The sequence below is a fragment of the Artibeus jamaicensis genome, unplaced genomic scaffold (assembly GCF_021234435.1).
Source record: "Artibeus jamaicensis isolate MK-2021 breed Jamaican fruit bat unplaced genomic scaffold, CSHL_Jam_final contig_519, whole genome shotgun sequence".
NCBI lineage: Eukaryota > Metazoa > Chordata > Mammalia > Chiroptera > Phyllostomidae > Artibeus > Artibeus jamaicensis.
In genome coordinates this window covers 21139381-21156694 of record NW_026521871.1, presented here as the reverse complement: position 1 = coordinate 21156694, position 17314 = coordinate 21139381, and the positions used below count along the sequence as shown (strand labels likewise).

Below are 17314 nucleotides of genomic sequence, written 5' to 3'. Positions count from 1 at the left end.
TATTTTTGCTAGATCTAGGATTCTGGGTTGATTCTGTTTTCAATTTTGTATTTTTTTTTAACATTTAAAGATGTTGTTCTGCTGTGTCTGATCTCTATAGTTTATGATCAAAAGTCTGTACTTATTCAAATCATTGTTCATTTTCTCTAGCTGCTTTCAAGATTTTATCTTTTCTTTGATTTTCTAAGTTTGGATATAATATGTTTCGGTGTTGTTGTCTTCATATTTATTCCATTTGGGATTTACTGAGTTTCTTGAATCTGTAAATTCGTGTCTTTCACCATATTTGGGAAATCTGCCATTAGAGAAAAAAATTATACTTCAGTCTCTCTCCTTTTCTTCTGAGACTACAATCACATGTATTTTTAGACATTTTAATATTGTTACAAAGGCCCCTGAGACTCTGTTACTTTCTGTTGTTGTTCACATTTTTTCTCTTTACTTTTTAAAAAATTACTGTTGTTCAATTACAGCTGTCTGGATTTTCTCCTCCTCCCTCCCTCCACCCCAGCCAAACCCACCTCCCTCCCCTGATTCCACCCACCCTTGGTTTTGTCCATGTGTCCTTTATAGTGAAAACCCTTCTCCCCACTGTCTCCTCCCCTTCCCCTCTGGCTATTGTTAGATTGTTCTTGGTTTCAGTGTTTCTAGTTATATTTTGTTTGCTTTTTTTCTTTTGTTGATTATGTTCCTGTTAAAGGTGAGATCATATGTTATTTGTCCCTCACCGCCTGGCTTGTTTCATTTAGCACAATGCTCTCCAGTTCCATCCATGCTTTTCCAAAGGGTATATAAGCTCCTTCTTTCTCTCTACTGCATAGAAGTCTATTGTGTAAATGCACCATAGTTTTTTTGAGTCACTCATTTGTTGATGGACACTTAGGTTGCTTCCAACACTTGGCTATTGTAAATTGTGCTGCTGTGAACATTGGAGTACATAGGTTCTTTTGGATTGGTGTTTCAGGGCTTTTAGGGTATAATCCCAGCGGTGGGATTGCTGGGTCAAAAGGCAGTTACATTTTTAGTGTTCTGAGAAAATTCCAGACTGTTTTCCACAGTGGCTGCACCAGTCTGCATTCCCACCAACAGTTCACTAGGGTTCCCTTTTCTCTGCAACCTCTCCAACACTCGTTTGTTGATTTGTTTATGATGGCCATTCTGACTGGTGTGAAGTGGTATCTCATTGTGGTTTTAATTTGCATCTATCTAATGGCTAGTGATGCTGAGCATCTTTTTGTATGTCTCTGGGCCCTCTGTATGTCTTCCATGGAGAAATGTCTGTTCAAGTCTTTTGCCCATTTTTTAATTGGGTTTTTTGTCTTCCTAGAGTGGAGTCCTGTGAGTTCTTTATATATTTTGGAGGTCAAACCCTTGTCCAAAGTATCATTGGCAAAATTGTTTTCCAAAATAGTTGGTTCTCTCTTCATTTTAATGCTGGGGTTTTTTTGTTTTTGTTTTTGTTTTTTTGCTATGCAGAAGCTTTTTAATTTGATGAGGTCCCATTTCTTTATTTTTTATGTTCCTTGCTTTAGGGGACAATATCCATGAAGATGTTGCTGCATGGAATGTCTGAGATTTTCTTGCCAATATTTTCCTCTAGGACTTTTATGGTGTTATGACTTATATTTAGGTCTTTTTATCCACCGTGACTTTATTTTTGTGTATGATGTAAGTTGGTGATTGAATGTTGCTTTTTTTGCATGTTGCTGTCCAGATCTCCCAATACCATTTCTTGAAGAGGCTATTTTTGCTCCATTTTATGCTTCTTCCCCCTTTGTCAAATAATAATTGACCATAGAGACTTGGGTTTATTTCTGGGCTCTCTGTTCTGTTCCATTGGTCCTTGTGCCTGTTTTTATGCCAGTACCAGGTTGTTTTGATTACAGTGGCCTTGTAATACAGTTCGGTATCAGGTATTGTCATCCCTCCTGCTTTGTTCTTCTTTTTAAAAATTGCTGCAGCTATTCAGGGTCATTTATGATTCCACATAAATTTCTGAAATGTTTGTTCTATATCTGTGAAATATGTCATGGGTTTGCATTGAGTCTGTATATTGCTTTGGGTAGTATGGCCATTTTGATGATATTAATTCTTCCAATCCATGAGCATGGTATATGCTTCCATTTGTTTGTGTCTTCCTTAATGTCTTTCTTCAGTGTTGTACAGTTTTCTAAGTACAAGTCTTTTACCTCCTTGGTTAGGTTTATTCGTAGGTACTTTATTTTTCTTGTTGCTATATCAAATGGGATTTTTTTGGCCTGATTTCTGTTTCTGATGTTTCATTATTGGTGTACAAAAATGTCTTTGATTTCTGCGTATTGACTTTGTATCTGGCTGTTTTGCCAAATTCACTTACTAGGTTGAGTAGTTTTTTGGTGGAGTTCTATGTACACTATCATGTCATCTGCAAACAATTTCAGTTTTGTTTCCTTTTTCCAATTTGGATGCCTTTTATTTCCTTTTCTTGTCTGATTGCTGTGGTTAGGACTTCCAGTACTATGTTGAACAGGAGTAGTGAAAGTGGGCATCCTTGTCTTGTTCCTGATCTTAGTGGGAAAGCTCTAAGTTTTTGTCCCTTGAGTATGATGTTGGCTGTAGGTCTCTCATATATGGCCTTTATTATGTTGAGGAATGCTCCCTCTATTCCCACTTTGCTGAGTGTTTTTATCATAAATGGGTGCGATACCTTGTCAAATGCTTTTTCTGCATCAGTATGATCACATGATTTTTGTCTTTCATTTTATTTATGTGGTATATTATGTTTATTGATTTGTGAATATTATACCGTCCTTGCATCCCTGGGATGAATTTTTAACATATTGCTGGATGTGGTTTGCCAATATTTTGTTAAGAATTTTAGCATGTATGTTCATCAGCAATATTGGCCTGAAGTTTTCTTTCTTTGTTGTGTCTTTATCTGGCTTTGGGACTAGGATGATGCTGGCTTCATAAAAAGAGTTTGAGAATCTTCCATCTTCATGAATTTTTTTGAAATAATCTGTCGAAGACGTGGGTTAGCTCTCCCTCAAATGCTTTGTAAAATTCTCCTGTGAAACCATCTGGTCCAGGGCTTTTGTGTGTTGGAAGCTTTTTGATTACTGTTTCAATTTCATCAGGTGTTATTGGTTTGTTCAGGCTTTCTGCTTCTTCTTCATTGAGTTTTGGAAGATTATATTTTTCTAGAAATTTGTCTATTTCACCTAGGTTTCCAAATTTCTTGGTGTATAGTTCTTCATAGTAATTTCTTATAATCCTGTGTATTTCTGTGGTGTCAGCTGTAATCTCTCCTCTTTCATTTCTGATTGTGTTTATTTGGGTCCTCTCTCTTTTTTTCTTGATGAGCCTGCTTAAAGGCTTGTCAATTTTGTTTATCTTTTCAAAGAACCAGCTCCTGGACTCATTGACCCTTAGAATTGTGCTTTCAGTCTCCATGTGATTTAATTCTGCTCTGATCTTGGTTAGTTCCTTCCTTCTACTTGCTCTGAGTTGTCTTTGTTTTTGTTCCTCAAGTTCTTGTAGATATAGGGTTAGGTTGTTTATTTGAAATGTTTCTGTCTTAGGTAGGCCTGTATTGCTATGAACTTCCCCCTCAGGACTGTCTTTGCCATATCCCATAAATTTTGGATTGTTGCAAGTTTATTTTTGTTTATTTCCAGAAACTTTTTGATTTCTTCCCTAATCTCATTCTTCTTTAAATTTCTTTTATTTTAATTATTGTTCAAGTACAGTTTTCTGTCTTTTACTCCCATCCCAGGCCACCCACCCAGCCCTCCTCACCTCCCTCCTATTTCCACCTTCCTCCTAGTTTTTGTCCATGTGTTCTTTATACTTGTTCCTGTAAACCCTTTCCCTTTTCCCCTGAAATTTCCTCCCCTCTCCCCTCTGGTCACTGTCAGCCTGTTCTCTATTTCAGTGTCTTTGGTTATATTTTGCTTGTTTGTTTTATTGTTTAGGTTCCTGTTAAAGGTGAGATAATATGGTATTTATCTTTTGCCACCTGGCTTATTTCACTTAGCAAAATGTTTTCGAGTTCCATCCATGCTGTCGCAAAGGGTAAGAGCTCCTTCTTCCTTTCTGCTGCATAGAATTTCATTGTGTATAGCATGCTATTCAATCTCCATGACTTTGAGTGTTTTGGGGGGTTTTCCCTTGAGGTCGTTTTCTAGTTTCAGTCCCTTGTGGTTAAAGAAAATGCTTGATATGATTTCAATTTTCTTGAATTTGTTGAGGCTTGTTTTGTGCCCTATCATGTGTTATATCTTTGAAAATGTTCTGTATGCATTTGAAAAGAATGTGTATTTTGCTTCTTTGCGATTAAAGGCTCTATATATATCAGTTAAGTCCATTTCATCTAGGGCATTGTCCAATGCCGCAATATCTTTTTTTCAATTTTTTCTTCTTTTTTAAATTTATTTATTTATTTATTTATTTATTTATTTATTTATTTATCTTTAGAAGGGAAGGGAAGGAGAGAGGGAGAGAAATATCAATGTATGGTTGCTTCTGGTGCATCCCCTGCTGGGAACTGGCTCCTGCTGGGAACTGGCTTGCAACCCAGGCATGTGCCCTGATGGGGAATCGAACCACGATCTTTTGGTTCGCAGACCCGTGCTCAATCCACTGAGCTACACCAGCCAGGGCTCAATGCCACAATATCTTTGTTGATATTTTGTTTTGAAGATCTGTCTAGTTTTGACAGTTGGTGTTAAAGTCTTCTACTATAATTGTATTGCTGTCAATATCTTTCTTGAAGTCCTCCAAGATTTTCTTTATGTATTTGGGTACTCCTATGTTTGGTGCACATATACTTACAATGTTTATGTCTTCTTGATGGATCGTCCCTTGAGTATTATGAAGTGACCTTCTGGGTCTCTTTTTATGGCTCTTTTTTTGAAGTCTATTTTGTCCGATATGAGTATTGCTACCCCAGCTTTTTTTTCCTGTCCATTTGCTTGGAATATTTGTTTCCAGCCCTTGACACTTTCAGTTTATGGAGGCCTTTTATTCTGAAGTGGGTCTCCTGTAGGCAGCATATGTGTGAGTCATATTTTCTTATCCATTCTGCTCTTCTATGTCTTTTGACTGGGACATTTAATCCATCTATGTTTAAGGTTATTATTGATAGGTACTTGTTTATTGCCATTTTTTCATACCTGTGTTCCTCTCTCTTTCACTGTTTTTCTTCCTGTTCTTAAAGCAAACCCTTTAGCATCTCCTGCAGAGCTGGTTTGGAGGAGGTATATTCTTTAAGGCTTCTTTTGTCTAGAAATCTCCTTATTTGGCCTTCCATTTTAATTGAGAGCCTTGCTGGATAAAATAGTCTTGGTTGCAGGCCTCTGGGCTCCATTACTTGGAATATTTCTTGCCATTCTTTTCTGGCTTGGAGCATTTCCATTGAGAAGTCAGCTGCTAGTCTTATCAGGGCTTCATTATATGTTACTTCCTATTTTTCCTTTGCTACCTTTAAGATTCTCTCTTTGTCTGGGAATGTTGCCATTTTAATTATGATGTGTCTTGAAGTGGGCCTCTTTGGGTTCCTCTTGATTGGGATTCTCTGTGTTTCCTGGATTTGTGTGACCTTTTCTCTCATCACATTAGGGAAGTTTTTCATCATTACTTTTTCAAACAGGTTTTCTATCCCTTGCTCTTCTTCTCTTTCTGGTATCCCTATTATATGGATATTATTGCATTTTGTGTTGTCCTGCATTTCCCTTAACCCCTCTTCATTCTTTCCAAGCCTCTTCCTTTTCTCACTCTTTCTGAGTGTTTTTTTTCCTACCTTGTCCTCCAGCTCACTGATCAAATTCTCTGCTTCATCAAGCCTGCTTTTGATTCCTTCCACTGTGTTCTTCAGTTCAGAAATTGTATTCTTCAGTTCCTCTTGGCCCTTGTTGATAGTTTCTGTTTCCTTTTTTATGTTGATATAGTTTGCAGTGAGTTCATTGTAGTTTTCCTGTAGTTTTTGGTAATTCTCTGTGAGCTCATTGAGTTTTCTTATAACCATTGCTTTGAACTTAATATCTGATAGTTGACTTGCCTCCATTTCATTTAGCATTCTTTCTGAGGCTTCCTCCTTTCCTTTCATTTGGGGATTGTTTCTTTGTCTTCCCATTGTTTGTGAGACTCTTTTTGTTAGCCTCTGCTTCTCAAATCGATCTGTTCTGACTCTCTGGGTTTGTGGTTTGAACTTAAATGGTAGAATACCTGTGAGATTCAGTGGTGCAGTCTCCTTGATCTCCCGAGCTCACTGGTCTTGGGCTGTCATTTATGTTGGCTCTGTTTATGTCTTTGGGTTTTGATTGTTATTGGGTCTTTCTTGGATGGGTCCTTCCCACTAGCTGGTTAACCGAGGGTCACTCTGTCCACCACGTCTTGTATTCTGTTGTGCAGGTGTGGGCAGGTTGTGTTGAAGCTGGTTCTCCTGTATGTTCAAGGTTTTGAGGCTTCTCTCTTGCTCTTGTTCAGTTGTTTGTTCTGAGTAATGTCCCTATTATTTAGTTGTATTTCCAGATAAGTCCTGGGTTGAGTTAGTGTTGCTTCCACTCCCTCCTTCACCTTCTTCTATTGTTATCTGTTGCTGGTTCCTTTGTTGCTGGGTTTCCTCTTCCAGAAAATATTCTGGTGTTCACAGCTTCCACCTGTTTGTCTGATTTTGTGACGTCCTCTACAGTTTTTGGTCTCCAGTCTTCATATATGCTGAGGTACTGTTGGCTGTTTGCTCCGTTCCTCAGTCGATTGGCTAGGTGTTTCACCTGTGTGCAGGGGGAGGTGGACTTCACTCCTTTCTATCTCACTGTCATCTTCTAGACCCTATCAATAATCACTTTAAATGTAAATGGTTTAAATGCTCCAGTCAGAAGACACAGGATACCTGTGTCACTATTGTCTTGGTGCACTGTGCAGTAAAAATGTGGGACTCCAGTCTCTCTTTACTTTTCAGATTGTAAAATTATCATGGATTTATCTCCAAGTTCACTGACTTTATTCTGTCATCTCTATTCTGCTGTTATGCTAATCCTATGAAATTTTAAGATTTCAGATAATTTTTTCAGTTCTAGAATTTTCATTTAGTTCTCTCCTATATTTTCCATTTCTGATATTTTCTATTTTTCATTCATTATGAGTATATTCTCCTTTACCTCATTGAATGTAGTTAAATTAACTGCTTTAAAGTCTTTGTCTGATAATTTCAACATTGGGGTCCCATCAGATAAGAATGGCCTACATTGGTGATCTGTTGCCTTGAGAATGGCTCACACTTCGCTGGCTCTTCACACCCAGTTGAGTAATTTTAGATTGCTGACATTGTAAATATTATATAGCAGAGTCTCTGATTTCTGATGCACTTCTCTGAAGAGTGTTGATGTTTTTGTTTTAACAGGCAAGGAACTTGGTTAGACTCATACTACAAACTTTGTCTCACCTGCAGTGAGGAGCACCTAAAATCTCAGTTCCGTTTTTGTTTTGTTTTGTTTTCCTAGCTGTAAGCTGTCTTGAGTCTTCCCTGCTCATGCATAATTCAGGAATTTGAGGCTATCTTTCTTGGCTCTATCCCTTCTGGATATTTTCCCTTACTTTTGTATGACTATGGATGCTCCAGGTTCTATCCTTTGAACTAGAAAAATGGTGGAGTCTGGGCCACATCTGTGGTCCATCTTCAGGCTAAAGCTGTAAAACAGTGACTAATCCCAGCTGGTCCTTTCCTTTAATTTTGACTCTTCAAAATCTGCCTGTTCTTTTAAAACTCTTCATAGCTGTGGGTGGTTTTATTTCTTGTTGGGGTTGGGTTTTCCACCACCCCCCCAAGCCTCTTAGAAGCTGACTCAGCTATACTGGAAGTAGAACCAGCTGGTTAATTTTTAAGCCAAGGGCTGGCATGCTCAGTTTAGCATTTCTGTGGAAGGTTAGCGGGAGAGAGAAAGATCAATGAATAGGACAGTAGAAAGACTAGTGAGTGTTACTAGCTATACCTGACATGATTAAGGGTAGTAGCAATATTTGTAAAAAGAGCCATTTCAGTAAAAATAATTCACTGGCATTCAGGCATGAGCTGAAGGGATAGGTGAGAGGAGGAGGGAATTATAGATGACTCCACAATGGAATGCGTGTCTTCTAGGTGAAAACAGAACTTTCTGAGAGGGTCAAAGATCAATGTGTTTTAGATAGTTTTGTTTGGGTTCAAAGGCTATATGTCTCCAGGCTATTGGATCCTCACCTAAAGTGAGAGATTGGGGATAATGGAGATATATGTACCTGGGCTGGCTCAAAAGTTCCTGAGCAGATGAACAGAACCAAAGCCATCTTGCCTGCCCAACTCCTGCGTCTCTTTTGCAGTCGATCCCAAGCTTGGGTTGGAAAGGGAAGGAGCGTGGGTAAGAAGGCATCAGTTACTAATTTTTGCTAACGCCCCCAAAGAAAGACTGGAATTGTTCTCTTTTCCATGAAAGCTAAATTTCAACATAAGAACCAGAAAGATTTTATAGTTCCTTTGGTCCCATGAAAAGGGGGTTCTTTTGCTTTGTTGGTGGGTCAGGGAGGGTTGGGCTGGGCAGGGACAATAGAAGCAGGGGTTCGCTGAGTGCTGGTTTCTTCATCTACAGGTGAATGAGCAAATGAAGCTGACAGTGCTGGGGCAGGACTCCATCATGGTCACCTTCACCTGCCTGAGTGAGACAGTAACACTCACTGTATCACCCAACAACTGTCCCCACGGGATAGGGCATGATAAAAGGGTAAGGCAAAGCAAACCAGGCACCCAGGTTTGACCCCAGAGCATTGCAACTTATCTTGCCACTCCACCTCTCAATGCTTTTGTGTCTCCTACCCCACCCCACTCCCGCACACTTACTCCTCTAGTTCCTGCAAGGCCCCCCTTCTCTGCCTAATGGATTCTTACTCATCATTCACTGCCTGATCTTATATTTTCTCTGTGAAACTACTATTAGTTGGGAGTCTTTTAGTTGTAACAGAGTCCAATGCACACTGGCTTAAGCATGAAAAGAGACTTTACTGGCTCAGTAAATGGGAGTCTGGCAATAGGCAGCTTCAGGCATGGCTGGATTGAGGCCTTCACCTGACTACATCAGATCTTTTCCACATTTGCTCTGCTTTTTCATTTTTGGCTTTATTGTCAAGGAGTTTCTCTCCTTATGGTGACAAGATAGTCATGAGCGTCTCTGAGCTCATTATTCTACTGCCTGTGAAGTCCCCAGGAGAATGGTGACTTCTCTTAAGTACTACAGTAGAAGTGCCAAAATCAACTTCATTGGCTCTACTGGCTGCCTGTGCCCAAGATGTTTCCTGTGGCTAGGAATGTGTGTTGTTCTCACTGACTAGGCTCAGGTGTCATGTCCACCCTGGAAGTCATCAGTGATCAGCCCCAGGGGTAACACCTGGGCAAAGGATGAGGCAGGAGTGTTTTCCTAAAGAAAAATCATGGTGCTCCTACCAGAAGAAGAAGACATGCTGCTGACCAGAATAACTGTCAACTTTTTCACCCCTTTATCCAAATCAGGTAGAGTCCACCTCTCCCTCTCCACAGGCCTCCCAGACATGATTCACCTCCATTCTAGCATTCTTTCATTTACAAGCCAATATTCTCTGCCAAATTGGGAATTTCCCTATGATTTTTACTACTGCCCCAGGGCCCAGCACAAGGACTACTTCAGATTAAGTACTTGCAAAATATCTGTTGGATGGGTGAGAAAACAGCAGAGACTGAAAGTCCAGTTCTTACTCTTGCTGAGTCTGTATGGATTCTGCTGTGTGCCTGGTCTCAAGTCACCAGGAGAACAATGAAGAGGAGGAAGGGGACACAGTCCCTGATTCCTGAGGAATTTATAATCTAAAAGAGAGCAGTTGACGTACACCATGAGACTGAGGTGACCAAGGGCTCACTAATGGAGCAAGCCACTTGTATTGCACTTAGGGTACTTTGCTGTATTGGCTTACTCAGGAAGGCTTAATTAGGAGCAGGAGGACCATACCCCTCAGTTTTCCTGGGGGCCAGTCCCTGTTTACACCTGTCAGCTGGAGGAATTATTAATAGCATGCTCTTGCAGTCTCAAAAGTATCCTAGTTTGGATGATCAATTATATGGTCAACCTGAGCAAGGCTCTTGTGCTGTGGGGGCATTTACTGTCACATACTACAGGCTCCATAGACTCTCAGAGCTGACAGATCTGGGACATGGCCCCTAAGAAGCAGCCAGCCCAACATCCTCACTTTACTTGGGGACACAGGAGACAGGCATTTGTTAGGGACCCATGTTAACTGAACAAGATAACATACAATATCCATGTTTTTCTTGAAGGAAAGCATTGCACCTGTTATCTCCAATGTATTTTCATTTCAGCTATATTATTAATGACCTAATTCAATAAACATTTATTACACCTGAAAAGTGTGCCAAGTTGGCTGCTAGGGATGTAAAAAAGAAATATTACTCCCTCTAGTCTCTGAAATACTTTCAGTCTAATGGGAGGACAATAATACGAACACCTGTTGTATTCCATCTTGATGGGCATGGGGCACCAGAGATAAGAGCTCTGAAGGAGTTGCCAGGGTTTATTAAAGGGGTCTCCTAGGAGCATCCAGGAAACTTAGATGCCTATGACTTCGGCCTGCACTTCATTACTTCAAAGAGCAAAATAACCCCAGGATTCCGAGTTCATCTGGGCTGAGATGAATGATCATGCTTATTGATGTATCCATCCTATTAATAGGATGTATCCATCCTATTAATTTGATTCCATGCTATAACTCTAAAAGTCATTGTTGCATTTCATAGAAGTAGAACAAATATTCAAAAAATTTATATGGAACCACAAAATACCGTGAATAACCAGAGCAATCTTGAGAAAGAATAAAGTTGGAGGAATCACTACTTGATATCAAACAATACTACAAGGCCATAGTAATCAAAACAGCATGGTACTGGCATAAAAGTAGACGTATAGATCAATAGAACAGAATAGAAAGTCCAGAAATAAACTCACATCTTTATGGTCAATTAATATTTGATAAAGGAGGCCAAAACCTACGATGGGGTAAGACAGTCTATTCAATAAATATTGGGAAAATTGGAGAGATACATCCAAAAAAATGAGACTATATCATCTACTTATACCATGCACAAGAATAAACTCAAAATGGATTAAAGATTTAAATGTGAGACTCAAAACCATAAAAATCCTAGAAGAAAACATAAACAGTAAAATATTGGACATTTTTTCTTAGCAATATTTTTTCTGTTATATCTTCTTAGGCAGGGAAAACAAAGAAAAAATTAGCAAATGAGACTACATCAAATTGAGATGTTTTTGCACAGAAAAGGAAACCATTAACAAGATAAAATGACAACCCACTGAATGGAAGAACATATTCACCAATGATACAACTGATAAGGAGTTAGTATCCAAAATTTAGAAAGAACTTGTACAACCCAATACCAAGAAAATATAATCCAGTTGAAGATGAGCAAAGAATCTGAATAGACATTTCTCCAAAGAGGACACACAGATGGCCAATAGACATGTGAAAAAATGCTCAATGTCACTAATCATCAGAAAAATGAAAACTAAAACCACACTGAGAGAACATCTCATGCCTGTCAGAATGGCTATCATCAATAAATAAAAAAATATGCTGGCAAGGATGTGGAGGAAAGGGAACCCTGTGCATTGTTGATGGAATGCAGATTGGTGCAGCCACTGTGGAAAGCAGTATGGACTTTCCTCAAGAAATTAAAAATGGAACTACCTTATGACCCAGCAATTCCACTTGTGGGAATTTATCAAAAAAAACCCAGAAACACTAATTGAAAGAATAAAGCATTACTATGCTCAATGAAGCACTATTTACAAAGACCAAGATTTGAATCAGCCCCAATGCTCATCAGTAGATGAGTGGATAAAAAAGCTGTGGTAAATTTATACAATGGAATACCACTTGGCTATAAAAAAGAAGGAAATCTAACCTTTTGTAACAGCATGGATGAACCTGGAAAGTATTATGCTAAGTGAAATAAGCCGGTAACAGAAAGACAAATACCATATGATTTCACTTATATGTGAAATCTAATGAACAAAACAAACAAAATAGCAACAGACTCAAAGACACAAAGAACAGACTGACATCTGTCAGAGTGAGAGGGTTAGAGGGCTGGTCAAAAAGGTGAAAGGATTAAGCAAAAATTAAAAAACAACTCATAGACACGGACAACAGTATGCTGATTATAAAAGGGAAAAGGGTGTGATGGAAAGGAGAGGAGGGGGAAAAGGGGATAAATGGTGATGGAAAGAGATTTGACTTTGGGTGGTAAACATACAACACAAAATACAGATGTTATATTATAGAATGTACACTTAGTCCTATATAGTTTTATTTATTATTTGAGAGAGAGAGAAACTTTAACTTGCTGTTCTACTTATTCATGCCTTCATTTGTTGCTTCTTGTATGTGCCCTGACCAGAAACTGAACTTGCAACCTTGGCATGTTGGGACGACACTCTAACCAACTGAGCTACCTGGCCAGGACCTAAAACCTATATAATTTAATTAACCAGTGTCACTCCAACAAATTCAATAAAAATTAAAAAAATTAAATAAAAGTCATTGTTAAGTGACTAATTATGCATGAGGTCACATGTTTATGTTTCTTGATAAACTTTTTGGATTGTGTAAAACAATGAATTTACTTACTGAAGGCAATAGATACTAGAAAATTATTTTTTTCATGTAAAATTGCAGCCATGGTTTGTTTGCCTGGCAATCTCTTGTCTGGTAATCTCTGAAGTCAGCTGAGAACCAGGACATAAGCAGCTAAAGACCCCAATGAACAGTCAGGAGAAATCCCTTTAAGTCTATGAACTAAACATGCCCACTAGGCCTAGGCAAGCCCCATAGTAATTCAAGACTGATTTTTCTCCTTACCTAAATGCAGCCTTGGCAAGCTAGAACTAGAAATCCAGAGCTGTGATGTCCAGCAGGGTAGCCACAAGTTGCAAATGGCTATTGAGCACTTGCAGTGTGGGGACAAGTCCAATGGAGGTAGACCAAAAGTGAAAATACATTCCTTATTTCCAAGATTTTGACTGAAAAGACAATGTAAAATCTACAATGAAATCTTTCATTAATTGTTTATTTAGATTCCACATTGAAATAGTCATGGTTTTTATATAGGGGGTTGCTAAATATGTTATTAAAATAAATTTTATCTTTTAAGAATGTTTTAAATGTGGCTACAGGAATGCGTCAAATAGCTCGTGTAGCTTGAGTTATATTTCTGTCGGATCCTGTGGGTCCAGGCGGCAGTCTTAGGAAGCTCCCAGGGGCACTGACAGTGCAGTCAGAGGCTGGAAAGTTATGGGAAAGGCATCATAGTTCAAAGAGCATAACCGTCTTGGGGACATTTTGCATAGGGATAAACAGACCTTAGAACTGCTTCTGAATACAGAGCTGCATTCTAGACAACAGCCACTGATGTTGACCAAGAAGACTGACTTGGCAAAAAGCATCCAGGTCATAATTCCTTCTGTTTGCAAGCACAGGGAGGTGTACTACATGTTACAACTCCATAATAGACAGCAGCAAATGAAGAAAGATCAAATTTACTTAGGTAACAGGATTTCCAAACATTGATCTTAACTGCTCAGTTAAGCCTCTCAAATATTTCTACATGAAATCCTTGAAGCTCAGAGAATTGCCTCCTTTTGGATTCTTGGATCATGAAAGCTGCAAGAAGCCCTTGAGAAAATTTGCTGAGTGTGGCGGCTGGCAAAGAGCCTCAGCTGGGAAGAGGCCATAGGGCCTTGGGTTAGTCCCTTCCCTTTTAGGGCCTTAGTTTCCCCATCTGTATTGTGATATATGCGGGCCCACCCAGCTTTCACACGCTGCCACCCTAAGACTTTCACAACCCCTTCAACTCCATCCTGTGTGTGTGTGTGTGTTTGGGGCTAGTTATCACTCATCAGCAAAATCCATGACAGTCTAGCAAAGCTAAGGGTGGGGGTAGGGTGGCCTCTTTCCTCAAAGTCCTTGTCACAGGGAAGCTTGTTAAATGGCTTCCCCAGACACCCATCTCCCTGAAGAAGAGCGACAGGCAGAATGACAGTTCCAGCTTTTACGGCCCTGTGGCCTGGCTCCTCACTAAATATTTCTATCAAGGCAGCACTTTGGAAGCGAGGCAATGTCTCAATTTAAATGCTTTATTAGCCTAGAGTGCCACCTCAAATCCTTTTTGGAAGCAGGCTGGGTATAAATTACAAATAAATAAATAAAATTAGCCCAGAAGCAGCAGCTGGGGCCAGCGGTTGGAAGGATGGTTGAGGTTTTGCCATTAATTGGGGCATTCTTTACAGAAGTCCTGCCCACAGGGTAAAGGAGGACATATGGACTGATTTCATTGTTCTTCAGCAAGTCTGTCTACTGCTCACCTCACTTTCTCCACCTGAGGCTTCAGTTCCACAGAAGAAAAATCTTTTTCGCACCTCCTCTGGGTTAAGTGAGAGATGTAGAAGGCATGGTTCCTGCCTTTAAGGGGTTGACCGAATTTAGCATAGAGAAAGTAGAAATGACCAGGACCCAGGGCAGAAAGGACAAGAAGGGGTAAATGTGCAAATTTAACAGGGAGAATGGTTGCTGCTGGCTGAGGAAACGGGCACCTTTCCTGGAGAAAGTCAAACCCTGACTGCCATTAACTCTGGAATCTGAACTTAGGTGTGCAGTACCATTTGATGCTCTGGCAGAGGGAATGTTTGAACTGCAGGGCAGCCCTGGCAGTTGCCTCACCACCACACAGGGAGCCCCAGAACCAGAATTGCCCTTCAGGGTAACCCCAAACTGAGGCAGGAGACCTGGGCCTTTGTGCTCACAGATACCAGTCGATCTATGTAACCTTGGCCAAGGACAGTTTTTCAGCTGAGATACTCTGGCAGCTGGAGAGAGGAAGGGGGTTCCAGGGGATGAATACAGAGGGGTACTAGCTCTAGAGAAGCCTTTATCCATCTAGTTATTTGTAATGCAATAAGCACTAATTGAACACTTTCTGCATGATGAGCACTCAGACACAAAGGGGACCAAGATTCAGTCCCTGCCCTCAGTTGAGTGGGGGACACAGGCTCAAATGCTTTCAGATTACTTCCTAAAGGGCTAACTTCTGTCTTTAGGGTGCATGATAATGGGGGTCCAAAGCCGGGAACAGTTTTGCCCAATAGAATCAGGGAAAGCCCTCCAAGAAGGGTACATTTGAATCAGACTGGACTGTTGTGCAGGAATTCACTGAGCTGACGGGGAGAGAGGCGTGTCCTAGGCAGAGGGGACAACAGTACATCTGCCAAGAGAGAACAAAGCCTGGTTTTCACTGGTCTGGGCAGATGGCCCCGGGCAGTACAGGTAATGATGCCCTGTCCTTGGCTTCTCCTCAGGTGACCCACAAGATCAGCTTCATGGATGAAAAGATGTCTAAGATCAGCCGAGCCCTGGCAGAGATCAAGAAGCGGTTTCAGAAGACAGTGTCTCAGTTCATGAATTCTATCTTACTGGCAGCAGGTAAGGGGGCAGAAGGTTTGGTGATAGCCTGTTTGATGGCTTCCCAAATCCTGAGTTACCTGTAAGTCTTCTCCAAGGACAGCTCTTTACCACCCCAGGCAGGGGGGCATGGCATGGAGATTTCCCTATTGGTCAATGGGATTACTGAGCTCAGGGTGCCAAAAGCCACTTCTTGGCTTCTCAAGGGTTGTCTGGGAGGAAGCTGTCTCCTGGTACTCACCCTATTTTCCAGTCACTTCACTTTCTCCCTATAAGTGACTGGTGCCCTTCCAGCTGTTGCCCTGGTGCTGAATCCCAGGGGGGGGTCTGCATAAGTTCTAAGCCTGTTGCAGGCTTTTTAAGAAGAGACTTCTGAAAATCCCACACTTTCTTCTGCTGCCCCAACCCCTGCTGGTTTTTACAGGCAGAAGTTATGGGGACTTATCTTCCTGGCACTGGAACTCTAGGCTGAGTTGTCTGGTTTACGGCTGGGATCCCTCACTCCTGAGGTATCCCTCATGATTTTTATCCACCACATGTGAATGTGGGACCGCCCATTCAGCCACCTCTCCATGCCACTCCGTGTCCCTGGCCTCCATCTTGACCAGAAGTCCTATTCTCTCTTTTTTTTTTAAACCTCACCTAAGGATGTCTGTCACTGTACTGACAAGGATATCAGTCCTGCCTGCTCCAACTTTGGGCTCATAAGAGAAGCCTACTCTCATCTGAGGGAGAATTTATAAGCCTGAGGTTCTGGTTATCCCACAGGGCCATTAAAGCCCATCAGGGAGGAAGGCAGCACTGGCCAAGGAAGCTCTGGGCCTTTACCCCAGCATCAGACAAATGGCTCATTCTGCATTATTTCTTTTTGGCAAACTCCTGAGCCTAGACAAATTTATTCTATGGCATGAGAAAAATGGATTTCTGGCAGCAATATAGATGCTCCTGTTAGAGCCCCACTGTGGGACACTGCAGCCCCACCCAAACTTATGCTCATGCCCGCCCTCAATTTATGAGAGCTCTACCATGTGTGTTTAATGTCTTCATGTGATTATCTTATTTTCCTGGGCCTCATCATCTTTCTGTATGTCTCTCTGTCCCCACCTCCACCTCTGGTTCACCTTTCATCTCCATATACTATATTGTCCATCACCCATTTGCAGCCCCATTTCTCTCTCCTTGTTGTGGAAGATCTATCAGAGAAGAAAAAAGCAGCCACCTCACCAGGCTATCCTGTTAGGCCCACAGAGCTCCCCAGGTCTAGCATGTGTAGCCTTAGAACCCCGCCCACATCTGGACTCTTCTCACTACTGATGAGCCTGGGGACAAAGGAACATTGACACAACCCTAACCCCACACCATTCCATGCCAACCCCTGGCTGGGAATGGAGGGGCTGTGCTCCCCCCATGGCCTCCCCGGGTTGTTTCTTCTCATCCCTAAAGAATCAGTTCAACTGCGCCACTCCTATGGAAAGCCTTCCCAGATTCCCCCAGAAGAACGGGGCATACTCTCCTCTGGGCTCCCACAGCACTTTATATGTGCTTGAATTATAAATCTTACTACCTAGCATTGTAAATATTTCTGTTTGTCCATCCCTCCTTTACTGTACTAGGAGTTTTCAGAGGCAGAGAACCCTGTTTTGGGTGGTCTCTGTGTGCCCAGCACCCATCCTTCAATAAATGGTACGTGAATGGAGGAATGAGGGTTCTCTGGCCTCAGAAGTTTTCCAGTCTAATAGGGAAAGTAAAATAAGAATATAAATAAATACAATATAACAAAGAAAGT

At 40.9% G+C, this 17314-nt stretch overlaps 1 protein-coding gene across 1 annotated transcript in view; it reads left to right on the top strand.

The window, feature by feature from the left end:
- CUNH3orf20 (chromosome unknown C3orf20 homolog) overlaps nt 1-17314 on the top strand; it is an 80305-nt gene that overhangs the window by 28346 nt on the left and 34645 nt on the right. The window contains exons 9-10 of the mRNA XM_037139363.2: nt 8601-8732; nt 15426-15549. Of these exons, the coding sequence (XP_036995258.2) occupies nt 8601-8732; nt 15426-15549 (256 nt within the window). The remainder of the gene's footprint in view (nt 1-8600; nt 8733-15425; nt 15550-17314) is intronic.